The sequence below is a fragment of the Centropristis striata genome, chromosome 11 (genome assembly GCF_030273125.1).
Source record: "Centropristis striata isolate RG_2023a ecotype Rhode Island chromosome 11, C.striata_1.0, whole genome shotgun sequence".
Classification (NCBI taxonomy): domain Eukaryota; kingdom Metazoa; phylum Chordata; class Actinopteri; order Perciformes; family Serranidae; genus Centropristis; species Centropristis striata.
This window is the reverse complement of record NC_081527.1, coordinates 12891137-12904389: the sequence shown is the minus strand read 5'-3', so window position 1 is coordinate 12904389 and position 13253 is coordinate 12891137. Positions and strand designations below refer to the sequence as shown.

General features: G+C 40.2%; 2 protein-coding genes across 6 annotated transcripts in view; one reads left to right on the top strand and one right to left on the bottom strand.

Annotated features, from left to right (window-relative positions):
• The window catches only part of LOC131980523 (SPRY domain-containing SOCS box protein 4-like), an 81432-nt gene that overhangs the window by 5181 nt on the left and 62998 nt on the right, over positions 1 to 13253 (bottom strand). The window lies entirely within an intron of this gene.
• Positions 10386 to 12714, top strand: zgc:136870 (uncharacterized protein LOC664693 homolog). Its single transcript, XM_059344771.1, has 2 exons — positions 10386 to 10416; positions 10923 to 12714. The coding sequence occupies exons 1-2, from the start codon at positions 10386 to 10388 to the stop codon at positions 12065 to 12067; spliced, it is 1176 nt and encodes a 391-aa protein (XP_059200754.1). The 3' UTR covers positions 12068 to 12714.

Sequence of the window (13253 nt, the reverse complement as noted above, 5' to 3'; positions counted from 1 at the left end):
TTCGTGTGTGTTCAAGGTTAAACCAACAAGATATAGGACAACCCAGTCTATGCACACAACTCTTACATCCACTCAGCTCTGCAGCGTGTCCTTGCAATGTCACATTAATGCTCATCCACGTTCCTAGAAACCACAGTTCTTACTTGTGTACAGTCACGTTGACAGTGTTGATTCTTACTTTAGCCTCTGTTTGACTCTCAATTACGATGCCATTACGAGAGCTGCACTCGTCATATTAACAGGATGTACAGCAGATGAATGCTGTTCTACGGTGGCTAAGTGGAATCAAATTCAGATACAGTGGGCTGCAAATAAGTGATTCACACAAGTCTTTCTGTGTGCCAGGCAGGTTTACCATTAGGGTTGCAACCATAAACTATATATAAAGATGCAAAACATGACAAAAGTGAAGCCAAAACATTTGGATTGCCCCCTGGTGACCGGCTGCAGTATGTTCATAAGTCCTGCCCCTCCATTTCAGCAGATTGGACAAATAAAAAGGTGAATTCAATATTCATTTAGTGTATTAAATTCCAGCAAATAGTGAAAATACCCATTTCAGTTAGTAAAATGTGACAGCATACCATACTGGCAGTATCGATCACTTATTAAATACACACTAAACTGGGAAAACCTTGCATATTTTCCTGTACCAATGCACTACTGCTACTACTACCACCTTTTCTTTAATCCACATACTATTGTTAATTTTGCCAAGACTGACTGATGTACAGGCCTAATCGTTTCCACTCTGATGTACATCAACATATGCAAAATGGCAGCTCACAATGGTAAAGATTATTCCAGTTAAATGTAGTTGGAGTGTGAAAGCTGGTGAACAACATAGCAGACTCATTAACTGCTCTAAATATAGAGCCAACAGAAATAAATGGTGATGGTAAGCTGGCTTTACTGCCACGCTGGCTGATGACCAGAGAGACAGAAAGTGTTTACTGACACCTGCTTTTGATTGGCTGATGTCCTCTTTGTGTTATAGGGGGAACGAATACTAAACAAAATCTGCTCTGGCAACTATTCAATTAAAATCTTGATCAAATGAAGAATCAAAATTCAACTTGCATAAAGGCCAAGAAAAAGTCCAACAAAACACAACTTGGTGTTAAAAGAAAAAAAAAACATGATATTTTACTGTTACATAACATTATCTATGCTGCGTGAAAATACACAAATATGTTTACTCAAGCAGACAAACATGCACACATTTGGCTCGTTAGCTATTCTGCAGAAAAATGCTCATTTGTTCTGCCCACTTCCAGAGAAAAGCAGCTATTTGAGGGGAAGGGTCAACTGAAACCACAGAGCATGCATCTGAAAATGTCAATTTGAGATTATTCTGGCTGAAACAATTTCTGAATATTAGTGCGTAAGCTCTACGTGTACATGTACCTGTCAAGAGGAGCCTTTTTGTACCAGATCCAATTAATTTGAGTACGCTCATAGGCTCTTTAGTGCTCAGTTACGTGGAGACAATTTCAGCAGACAATGCTGTGGTTGCTGAGAGGAAGGAGACACTGTCAACTCTCTGGCTCTCTCTCTCTCTCTCTCTGAGGAAAACACTTTGAGAGCTTGAAATAATAAAACAGAAAAGTAGACTGAAAAAGTACTGCAAAGTCTCTTAAGCCAGAAATTGAGACTTAATTAGCCTCTGTTAGTGAAGTAACAGGAAGAAATCCAAACACCCTGATATCTCCAGGAGGAGTCATTTTCTCCTTCAATGTGAAATTATCCAAAACAGTTCTGCTTCGTCTTCCAGATAATGTCAGGAATACTGGAGCCCATTTCTATACTGCATTATTAATACCTTCATAATGAATTCCAATGATTATAATGGCTTATAATGAGCCTTTTATCATAATGCATTAAGATGTTTTATAACAACAGCCACAAAACCTGATGTTCAGAGGAGTTAAAAGCCGCATTAACTGATTTTTGTCAGGACAGCGGAATCAAGTTGTGAACACTGCCAATGACAAATTTGCATATTTTATTTTACAAATTTGTTAATATAACTGCAACAATTATTTGACTACTTTTTTAAAAATGCAGAAAATACTGTATTCAGCCTCAGAAATATGGGGCTTTCCTGCCAATTTCTGTTTTATAGCATATTAAATTGAATCATTTTTGGTTTTGGACTGACAAACAAGACAATTAAAGACATCAACTTGGACTTTGAGAAGCTGGAATAAACATTTTTCACCATTTCATTTTAGAGATCAAATGATTTATAGAGAAAATAATCATCATCTTACAACAACAAAAAAATTAGTTGCAGCCCTATTTGTTAACAAATGGTTGTAACATTAGCTTTGATTTGGCATTGTCTCCCTGGCCACCTGATGAATAACTCCAATATTCACCTGCCTTTTAGCTCTGTTTTGGTCTCTGATTCTTGAAGTGCTCCACTATATTCACTGGCTACTTGCTAACTGTATTGGTCTGCTGTTTGTTAATGGGCATGTAGCATGCAGTGCAACAATGATGAGAATATAGAAGCATTAACGTTTTAAAAACTTTAAATTCTGCAAAAATGCTCAGATGAATTATTTGCTAATTCTAATCTTGCAAATTATTGTGGTCGTACTTTTAATACAAGTCGGTGTGGCTTAATGCATTAGAAAAACTTTTAGCATATTTTAAATGTATTACACAGGTGTTAGAGTGTATTATGCAGGTATATGATGCATCGAATGTGTGTGCTCCAGAGGAGACATATCCAGGTATCTATCCATAATCTAATTCTAGCTCTAGGGGATTCAGCAGCTGCTTTTTTCCATAAGTTTGTCCAAACATTCATCATCCGCTGCCCTCCAGATGTGCATAACGACCTTGTATTGCATTATACAAGTAATTAACTGGGCTTAATAACTTCTATTGCAATACTCAGTGAATTAACACCAAGATTTATTCTTAATGACACATTTCCCATCACGTTTTATCCTATCAGCATCTCCTAACAGTGGTGAGAGGCGCTAATGAGGAGAGAAAGTGAGGATGATCAGCAGCAGGTCATTTACCTCTGCATCATTACACATTCAGTGCATTAAGAAGAATTACGCTTCATAGTGCTGCAGCACAAAATATCATCACTGTGGATGAATATCTTTACCTGTAGCTCACCGCTGAGATTCAGAGGATTATTGTGTCTGGGACCATTACATAAAACAACAGTTTGTTCAGGTCAGATAATATTGGTTTTTAGAGCTGCAGAGCTGAATTAAAATGTGTTAGTTAAACAGGGAAATAAGTCCTGTGGGAAAACTGGCTGATTAATGAAGAAAGTAAATTTAAAAACAAAAGATTATGAACATACGGATGTGTGAAGTGCCTAATTTCCTCTTTGCTTCTGAGCTTTTCTTTTCTTTTCTTTATGTTGACAGCACTGGGAATCAAACCAGCAACCTTTTAGCAAGTTGTTTTCCCCACAATCTGCTGTTGGTTGATTCATTTATATGAAGGTGACAGACCTCTATGAATTTTGTAATAAGGTTTTACTGATGAGGACTACTGGATGTGTGAAGTGATCCCAGCCAGTGAAGAACTTCCTCCCTGATGAGACATTTTATATGGATATGAGTTGTGACCCCGGGTCTGCTGCGACGGGAACAAGAAGTAATAGGGGCATACAGTGTGACATGACGCCTGTAATGAGATACAGTGCACAGCAGTACAGAGCAGGATTTATTGTCTGTAGACAATGATAATGGGAGAGAGGGTGAAAATGGCAACAGCAGCATCACTTTTATGATGGATGTAAAAATTGACCGGAGAAGGCCGGGAGCTAAATAAAGCCTGACAGATGACGAGTGAGTTTGAAAGAAAAACTTGAAGTGGAAGAGAGAAAACTTCTAAATTATTCTTTTTGTGTTAGTAAATATGCAGCTATTGTCTATTTTTCAAGACAGACTTAACAAGTTAAAACCAACACTGAGGATAAATATACTGATTACTTCACAAATTCTTTTTACTTAAAAATACTGAGTTGTGTAATGATAAACACACACGCTGCATATAAAATAGATAGCTCAGGAAAACACGATCCTCTCCTCTTTCTCTCTTTCAAGTCTTCCTCCCTCCTTTTACCACAGCTCCATCTCATTTGTAACAATACACCACTCTCCTCTTTCCTCCTGCAGCACTGCTTCACCAGCACAGAAGAAAATCTTCTGGCTTCTTACTTCTCGACTGTTCATTGCTTTTTCTCCCGCACCTTTCTTTCACACTTCTCTTTATATCTTTTTCCATCTTTGAACTCTCCAAGGTCAGAGTGTCTGATCTTTTCTGGATCATTAGAAATCAGCTGTTGGGTGAAAGCTGTATTATCTTCAAAATGTCAACAAGACACAGAAACAGGTGTGTTTAGCTTGATGACAAAGCAGTTTTTATCATTCTTCGGTTGGCTTTGGAAGTGCTTCTAAGCCTGAGAGGTTGAAGAATTTAGAGGAGCATGTAATCCTTTAATCCTTTAATTAAAGTCAATATAATATGAAAATGAACAAAACTGTGATTACAAGGCTTTCACACAACATCAGTAAATGTGTACTAATACATAGCCCCAGTGTTGTGTACATATACACAGAGTAATCATTGACAGGTTAACATTACCATCAGCTCAATAATGTCACCTATTGTGGCATATTTCACAGCAATCCTGAGCTTTTTTCCCCCTTTCTAATAAAAAACCACTGTACCATCGACCCACTGCAGTGTGTTTTGCTGCAAAGGTGAAAACTAAACATTTACACAAAGGACATTCACAAACGTGTCCTGCAAATATGTCGACAACTAGAAAAACAGATGCAAAGAGCATGAACATATGCAAGGTCACGAAAACAGGAAATCAAACTGACAAACACACACACCTCCAAATCAAGAAAGATCACAGAAAACCCAGATACTGTGAAGTAAACAAACACAAAATGCTCACAGAAGTCACTGCTACAGAGGCTCCAAGCTTGGCCAAGGGCAAACTGAACCAAAAGTTACATGTAGCGTGACTGAACTTCACTTCTTTCTGGTGCAAACAAATGCGTCTGTGGCTCTGACTACATCAGAAACATAAGTTCTGAAGGAATCTACCAAATTGGTGGATCAGAAATGTTATGAAATACACTTTGCATGACAAGACCAGTTAAACCTCGTTTATTTCACTTTAACAGCTCTATTGCACTTTGGTCAGTGGCCCTAACTGCACAGCTCTATTACCAAAAGCTCTTTTGTAGTACCTCCTGGGTCAAGAGTCAAAGCAAGCCGAGCTGATACTTTTGGGCTTTTGCCTTTATTCGATAGCATAGCGGAAGACTGTGAGGTTTCAAGTGTGATACGGGCACTTTTAAATAGCAAACGCACCATCAATAGTGACCACAATTTTTTTTTCTTCACAAGACCAAGAAATTAAGGCAGCCTGCAAAAACTATGGCGTGCACACTATTGTACAACTGACTGAAGATCTGATATTTCTTTGGTTGCTGGTGAAATAATTAAAAAAATTTTTTTTTTTACAGTGTACAAACTTACAATAGGTTTGCCATTCAAACAAAAGTATAGAGGATTGTACAGTGAGCTCGAGAGTAGCATAAATAAAGGAAAACATAAAAAGAAAATGAAATAAATTACAATTTAAAGGCTCTAGTGTCTTAGCTTTGGAGTTTGTGCAGAATTTTAGTATGTCATGACTGGATTTTAAGGATATGAAAACTGCTGATGAAAGGATCCATCCTGTGACGTGTTGAAAATGATATCATGGCAGTTTAACCGAACGGCACTATGGTGACCATCTGAGAATACCGCCTACACTAAACAGGTACTTATAACAGTGGAAAGTGAATATACAGAAAAGCACCTGATACTAAAAGTGAGACAAGTAGAGTCGATCCGAACCATGTCTGGTATGTAAAACAACACAATGCAGTGTAATGAATATGAAGCCTGGATTACAGATGTACTGAGACAGGACGGCAGTGCAGTAAAAACAGCTCAATGTTTCAAATGACACAGCCAATTCTGAACACAAACAGCCATATTGAAAAAGTGAGTTATTCCCCATGTCACAGAAAAAAGAGAGAAGCAATATAGCCATAATCAGCCCTCACTAAAAAACAACACAACAAAGCAAAGGATTAGCAGGAGGTGAGGCTTCACCCTTTGAACAGTGTCCTCTTTTTCAAAACACACAACATGCTCAACTCCAGACACCAGCGTCCTTCAAAGCCACAGAAGGAAGTTCTCTGGCGTTCTCCGTAACTAATGTACCTCCGGTGATGTCCTGTATCCTCTTCCCCAGCACATTGTGTAACAACACCGCCCGTTTTTTTTTAGCACAATCTCACTTAAACACACACAAGAGCAGCATCTTATGCAGAACTAATGCAGTAATGTTGCCACAATCCATGGAGGATTTGTTAGAAAACCCTTTTGTACTAAAAAAGGATGCAGCCGCAGGGTGGGAGGACTAATGGCTACAAACATAGTTGTACTAAGTCCGTCCCACACAGCTTTAGGAGAGGAGGGTGTGAAAATCCTTTTTTCTGCTGTCCTCTCTGAGCAAACTCCATCTTCAGATATTTGGCTAAACCTAACTTTGGTGCTTAAATTGTTTGTTTTTTTTATTTTGCAAATCCTGCTGTATGAGTCACATCTTACCGGCCACTTTAGTGTCACACAGAAAGATGGGCACTGTGGGCAGAGCTGGCTAGTACAGAGGAGTTGGTGGTAATACAAGCCATGCCAGTGTTTCTTTTTAAAGCCCTGTTCTCTCTTTACCAGCCTGCATTACTGTAAATGTACAGTTCACCGTCTCCTCTGGGATGAGAGGCAGAGTGATAAGAGAAACAGGAGGAGGAAAGATGTGAAGGAGAGGTGGAAAAATAAAGGGAGAGGAGAGGGGAGGGGGTGAGAAAAAGGAGAAAAGAGCAAAGAAGATGAAGCAGAGGAAGATGCGAAGAGGTCAGAGATGAGAGAGAAGGATGGACACAAAGAGGAGAGAGGGCGATAAATATTAAAAGAGAGGGCACAGCCAGCATGTCTGACCCTCACATATCCTTGACAGCTACAAGCTGCAGGTAGGTGGAACTTTTCATTCATAAAAATGTCAATATTGGAGGAAATATGTTGACATAATTTGCTAAGCACACTTTCAATTAATGTTTCTGCTTACATGCAGTTTTTCAAACATGATAAACCATCTTTCATACCTGTGTGTGCTATGCAGAGAAACTGCTGATGTTGATCCACTGTGGCATTTTGTAAGTGTGCATTAAAAAATAAAAAGGTAATATAATAGCTTTATGTTGCACTATATGTTTCCAGATTTGATGGGAAGCATGATTAAACAAGACCACCTAATTATACAACTAGGAAAGCTAAGTGCACATTTATTTGTGTGTGTGTGTGTGTGTGTGTGTGTGTGTGTGTGTGTGTGTGTGTGTGTGTGTGTGTGTGTGTGTGTGTGTGTCTCAGATAAAAGAATACAGACAGAGGTGAAGACAAAGCAGGTGAATTTAAGACAGACGAGGTTCAAAGGATCAAAGAGGAAAAATCAAAACACAACTGAGAGCAACACGCAGAGGGATGAGAGAAAAGTTAAAGGTGAAATAGAGGAGAGACTTGGGGATACCTTATGCCTGCTGCAGCAGCCACGATGGATTAAGAGTAAATGAAGTCAGTAAAACCAACACTGCACGTGCATTAACACGTATGCAGGCATGAGCTCTCACACGTGCGCACACACACAGCAGGTGACTCCTCACCACCGTCCTGACGGAGAAAAAACCTGGCTGATCCTTCACTGGCTTTACCTGTCAGGTCAGTGTGTGGATGATCTGTGTGCACGTTTCTTCACACACACACACACACACACACACACACACACACACACTGACTGCAGATCAGAGAAAAAAAAACATAGAGAGGCTGGAGGGAAGAGACAGACAGGTGTAACTTTTCAGTGCAGTGTATGACTCCACTGTTGTAAATTGGATATCAGCTGATTCACAGGAAGACGTAAAAGGCCTTCCTTCAGAATACAATACAACTGATTATTATGTGTCATTATCCTTAATGCTCACCTCCACTTCCAGTACAACCTGCAGCCCAATGCAACATGTTAATGCCTGCTGCCTGGAAATTGCCAAAAGTCATTCTGAGTAATGTCGGAAATCACTAACTGAGGTAGCTGACGAGGTGGGCGGATACAAAGAGGTAAGTTCTAGCATTTCATCACATAGGAATGTACCAGACTCAAGTAGAGTACAGCTTTAATGTACCCGAGGGGCAATTTGGCTTTCAGCCAGCAGTCAATAGAAATGAATATTAAATACCACAATAAATAGAATGGAATCCATACAATATATATAATATACACAGTACATATGGTACATATGTATATGAACTCATGGATACAAATAGAAGGAATAGAGCTGCTCTCGTCGTCACAACACCTGTTACGGTAACTATCAGCATGAGAAGGCAACGCTAATCACAGGCCTAATGTTATGTTGTTTACAAAGTCAACAGCTGAGAGATAAAGATCTTATAAATCTATTTGTTTCTGGGAAGGTAAATCTACATACTGCAGCAATTTAGGATCACACTTCATACAGTTCAGAGACGTACCATGGTTAGAAAAGTTGAAATTGTTGTTGAAGAATCTGATATAGAGATGGGAAACAAGACCTGGTCACAAGATGTCTGATCTCTTGGGATCATATGCTTCTGACTTTATAAATTCCTTTCATCGATGCTGGTGTGTTTGTCTGACCGTTGCACATTACAAAATAATTATGTCAAACTCATGTCCATGCAGCTGAAATTTTCCACAAGAAGCAGGCCTGGCTGGAGACGACAACAGTCCAGTGCGTGGCTTCATTTTACAAGATGATAAACAAAGCTGCTTGTAATGTTAGTTAAATGATCACTACAGGCCAGGCTGGAAACAAACTGTGTTCAGAGATAATAAAACAGGTGCCCTGAAAACTTTTTCCCCACAGAAAATTAATCAGGAGTCAAGGGAACAAAATCATATCAATTCTCCTCCCCACTAAGATATCCTGACGTTTTGTCCCTAGTATAAGTTGAGCTTCAAAAACACTGGATCCTACCAATTTAGGATAAAGACCGCACAAAACAAAGATGACGCATGCTGCAGCACATGCACAAACATACAGATTCAGAGTAAACTATAATCTGTTAAGGTTACAGACAGATCAAAGATAAGAGCAAACAGAGAATTACCAGGAACGTCAAAGACCATGTGAACGAGCCGTGAGGCGTATAAAATTTTACAAGGACCACTGCTCTAGAAAAGCTTAACTGTTATGATGGCTGTAAATGGTGGCTGTGGAAGTAAACATGTAGCACGAGGCTGCTGTTTGCTGATTAATCATTCATCAGCAAGAATTTATGCCACACACACATCATATCAGAGAAATCATATTTTACGTTTAACTAACTACATGTTTTAGTAATTACCACATGAAATACTGCATGTAGTTATTAGTGTTGACTACTTTCCTTCCAAGATCATTACATCAAACAATTAAGCTTTTACACCAGGGACCAGATCTGAGTACTTGACCCCAAAGTCTAGTTCCTTTGATGAGTGTAAACACTGCTTCATAGAGCCGTGCCATGAGTCCACACAAAAAGTTGGTCTCAAGTTCAGTTTGCATCAGGTGGGAAAAACAACTGCACCAAAACTCAGAAGTGGACTGATATTTAGTGCAAATACAGAACAACATTATCAATATGATAGCTGAGGGCGGGGGAGGCAATCATACTCAGGCATGGTACATACCAGTCTTACGTAATATGAAAACAGATTTATTGTGCATGTCAATATCTGCATTATGATACTCCTCTTATTTACAGATAATTGAATACCATCATTATCTATTGTAGAGTCAGAGTATAGTGGAAAACTTTCTATCTATATAGATGACAACAAACCATCTATACAGCTACAGACTTTAGTCCCTCAAATCCAGGTCGCTCATCAGAAGTCACAACAGTAAGCAACTCTAGTAAAACAGTGACAGCAAAAATCTTAAATGTCTCTTTAAAACAATAAAGTGTCGAATTCAGTTTAAGACTGCAGGAAAAAGAGAGTCAAACAGTTTGACTGGAATCATAAAACTCTTGATAATTTTACAATCCCAAGAATGCAGAGTGGGCTATAAAAACTGGGAGGCGCTTCTGTTCATGTGTTGATAAGAAGAAGGTGTTTCTCAAGCGCTCAGCCATCACATAGTAAAGCGAGAAGAAAGTGCAGTGAGTTGCTCATCCTGTGACTGGGAATACCTGAAGTAGCCACCACTGTGGAGGAATATTACAGCTGCAGCCTCAAAAAATCATCCACAAGAAGAACAATGGGAAGCTTGAACCCACCAAGAAATGTTGGTATGTTCTTTTTTAAACCTGGTTTTTCTCACATTGAATGTTTTGTTAAAAAGAAGTAGGATTACTTTTTGCCAATCATTTTACACACGTCCAGAATTCAAACTTTGCAGTGAGCCGTTTAGTGCCAAGTCATCAGCTCCAAATCAAATAGTACAACAGGAATATGTTGGGAACAGATGTTTTCTCACTAAAGTAATGCTAACAGAACCCGCAGTGAATCATAATCAATCAATGTGTAAAAAAGAAAACACTATGCCTTATTCAAACAGCACATTTCCCCATTGTACTGGTGAGAAACAGATTTTAAGATTACAGAAAACCTCTAACAAGATAATGGGGTGGACAGATTTTCTTCTGCCTGCTCCTTTCTCTGCCTTTCATGATTTTAGTAATTGATCTCTCTAAAATGAGCGAACTAGACAACACTGAATGCCATGTTCATAAATCTTTGAAGTCAGCTAAAGCAGTCAGCTGCAGATTGAAATCTTCTCTTTTTTTATCACCAGCCTCACGTGAACTCAATATTTTGCTGGTTGGTCCCAGACGGACAGGCAAGAGCTCTACTGGTAACACGCTGCTGGGCAGGGGGCAGGTTTTTGAAACCAGAGGAGGCGGGTCCAGCACAGCTGCCAGTGCTGTCACCACTGGACACCACGTGACCATCGTAGATGCACAGGGTTGGGGTTCATCTGAGGAGTTTGTGCCTGAAGAGGAGAAAAGTGAACTGCAGAGAGCATTTTCTCTCTGTGGACTTGGAGGACCTCATGTGGTTCTGTTAGTGATTCCTCTGCTGGACTTCACTGAGCCTGAGAGGAGAGCGGTGGAGAGGAGGATGGAGATCCTGACCTCTGCAGTCTGGAGACACACAATGGTGTTGTTCACAGGTGGAGACTGGTTGAGGGGAAGAGGGCGCAGTGTGGAGGAGCACGTCCAATCAGGAGGCCCCGCCTTGCAATGGTTGATGGAGAAGTGTCGCTATCGATACCACGTGTTTGATAACAAGGCAGCAGTTGGCAAGCAAGAGAGAAGGCGGCAGCAGGTGAATGGAGGTGGAAAGAAAGAGGAAGGGCCATGGTGGAAGAGAAATAACAAGGGGGCAGGAAGGAAGAGCAAAGGAGGTGAGGCAGATGGGAGAAAGGAAGGAGAGCAGGAGCAGGTGAGAGAGCTGCTGCGCAAAGTGGAAGACGTGTTGCAGGAGAACAGAGGGTGGCACTTCTCCCTTCACATGTACCAGAGGCTGGAGGAGGAATGGAGCCAGAGGGAGCAGAAGCTGAGAGCTCGACTGGAGGTAGACACGGATGTGGGAAGTGTGAGGAGAAAACAAAAGACATCTGAGACGAAGATAAACATGGAGGCACAGCAGGAACAGAGGTTAGAGACAGAAGAAGAAGAGCGGGAGGATAGCCCGAGGAAAGAGCCAGAGAACAAGGAGAAATGTGCGGAAAGGAAGATAAATGGAGGGGGAGATGAAGAGGGGAGAGCGAAGGTAGAGCTTAAGAGACTGAGCAGTGAGGAGGACGGGTGGGATACGAGTTCTGGCAGCGGAGGAGAGACAGAGGAGAGCACTGAGGTGAAAACTGGAATGATGGCTCCATGTTGGTATAATGGAGGTCAAAGGTTAGCCTTTAGTCCAATCAGAAGGCTTGCCTAAAGGAACACAATCACTGTTTAGTCCAGCTGGACAGCTTGGAACTGATTGAAATCAGCTGAAACTGCATCAGTGACTCCACCTGACAGTGGATTGATTTTCTCTTCTAACACTCAGCAAGAAAGCAAATATGTATATTATCCAACATGTCAAGGTATTGCTTTAATGTACAAAAATGACTGAGACCAAGATATGCAAAGCTATTTCATATTTGCCATTTATATTTGTATGAAATGTACTTTAAACCTCCTAAAATGATCATGTCCAGATTCAGCAGGAATGTGATCCAAAATGGGGATAAATTAACAAATTTGGCAACCCAGATAACAGGTTTCTCTGCCAGCATGTAGCTACATGTAGCAGTGTATGTAAACACTGCATTAACATGCCTGGAGCAGATGACCATATATAGAAATCTGGCATGAATCAATGTCAGCTTGAGCCGAGAGTAGAAGAAACTGTAGCCACGTTCAGTATGAAGATCATCACTGTGTTATCTCATGCCAGAAAAAGCATAATAGGTCCCCTTCAGGCACCATCTAATGATAAATTATAGAACAGCACTGCATGATAAATCTTTATCTGCTCAAACCGTTGTGGTTTCAATTGTTGCCACTCTGCTCTGCGGTGAATCTATTGTCGGTCACATGTTCAGTTCCCATGCAGGTTTGTAATTATAAAGCCTTTTATAGCAGGAACACTTAAATTGTCTTGGTTTTGCTGCTTAAATTATCAGGAATGTGAGAAACTGTGTGATCCCAGACTTCAGCCTGTACATGCCTGAGAATATGAACATTCTGGTTTACTACAAGAATCAAAATGTATTTTTCTTGCTTATAAAATGCAGATGTATATATATAAAAAAAGGTCAATTAAAAGTTAAACAATAAATCTATGAAGGAGCTTGCTGAAAACTGGGGTTGTGATTAATATTCTTTCATAGTTCTGACTTGTTGGACTTGCAAAAATGAGATGATCACTGTCAGTGCAGGCAGGTATTTTATGGCAGAAATGAGGGAAGTGTGGTCTACCACCCATTTCATTACATCTGAACAAATTGTCAATTGGCTTCAAGGGATTGCTGTCTCTCCTCGGCCGACACAGACAGTTAATCCTCATCTCTGGCTCAGAGTCATGATCCCACACAAGGTCAGTCGTGTTGTAACCAACGAGGTCAGCCTCTGCCCGG

What these genes read in the sequence shown, in the direction of transcription:
- zgc:136870 (XM_059344771.1), top strand. Translation starts at nt 10,386, where the DNA reads ATGGGAAGCTTGAACCCACCAAGAAATGTTG. An exon ending in GAACCCACCAAGAAATGTTG is followed by an intron (nt 10,417 to 10,922) that starts GTATGTTCTTTT and finishes TTTTATCACCAG; the next exon opens with CCTCACGTGAACTCAATATT.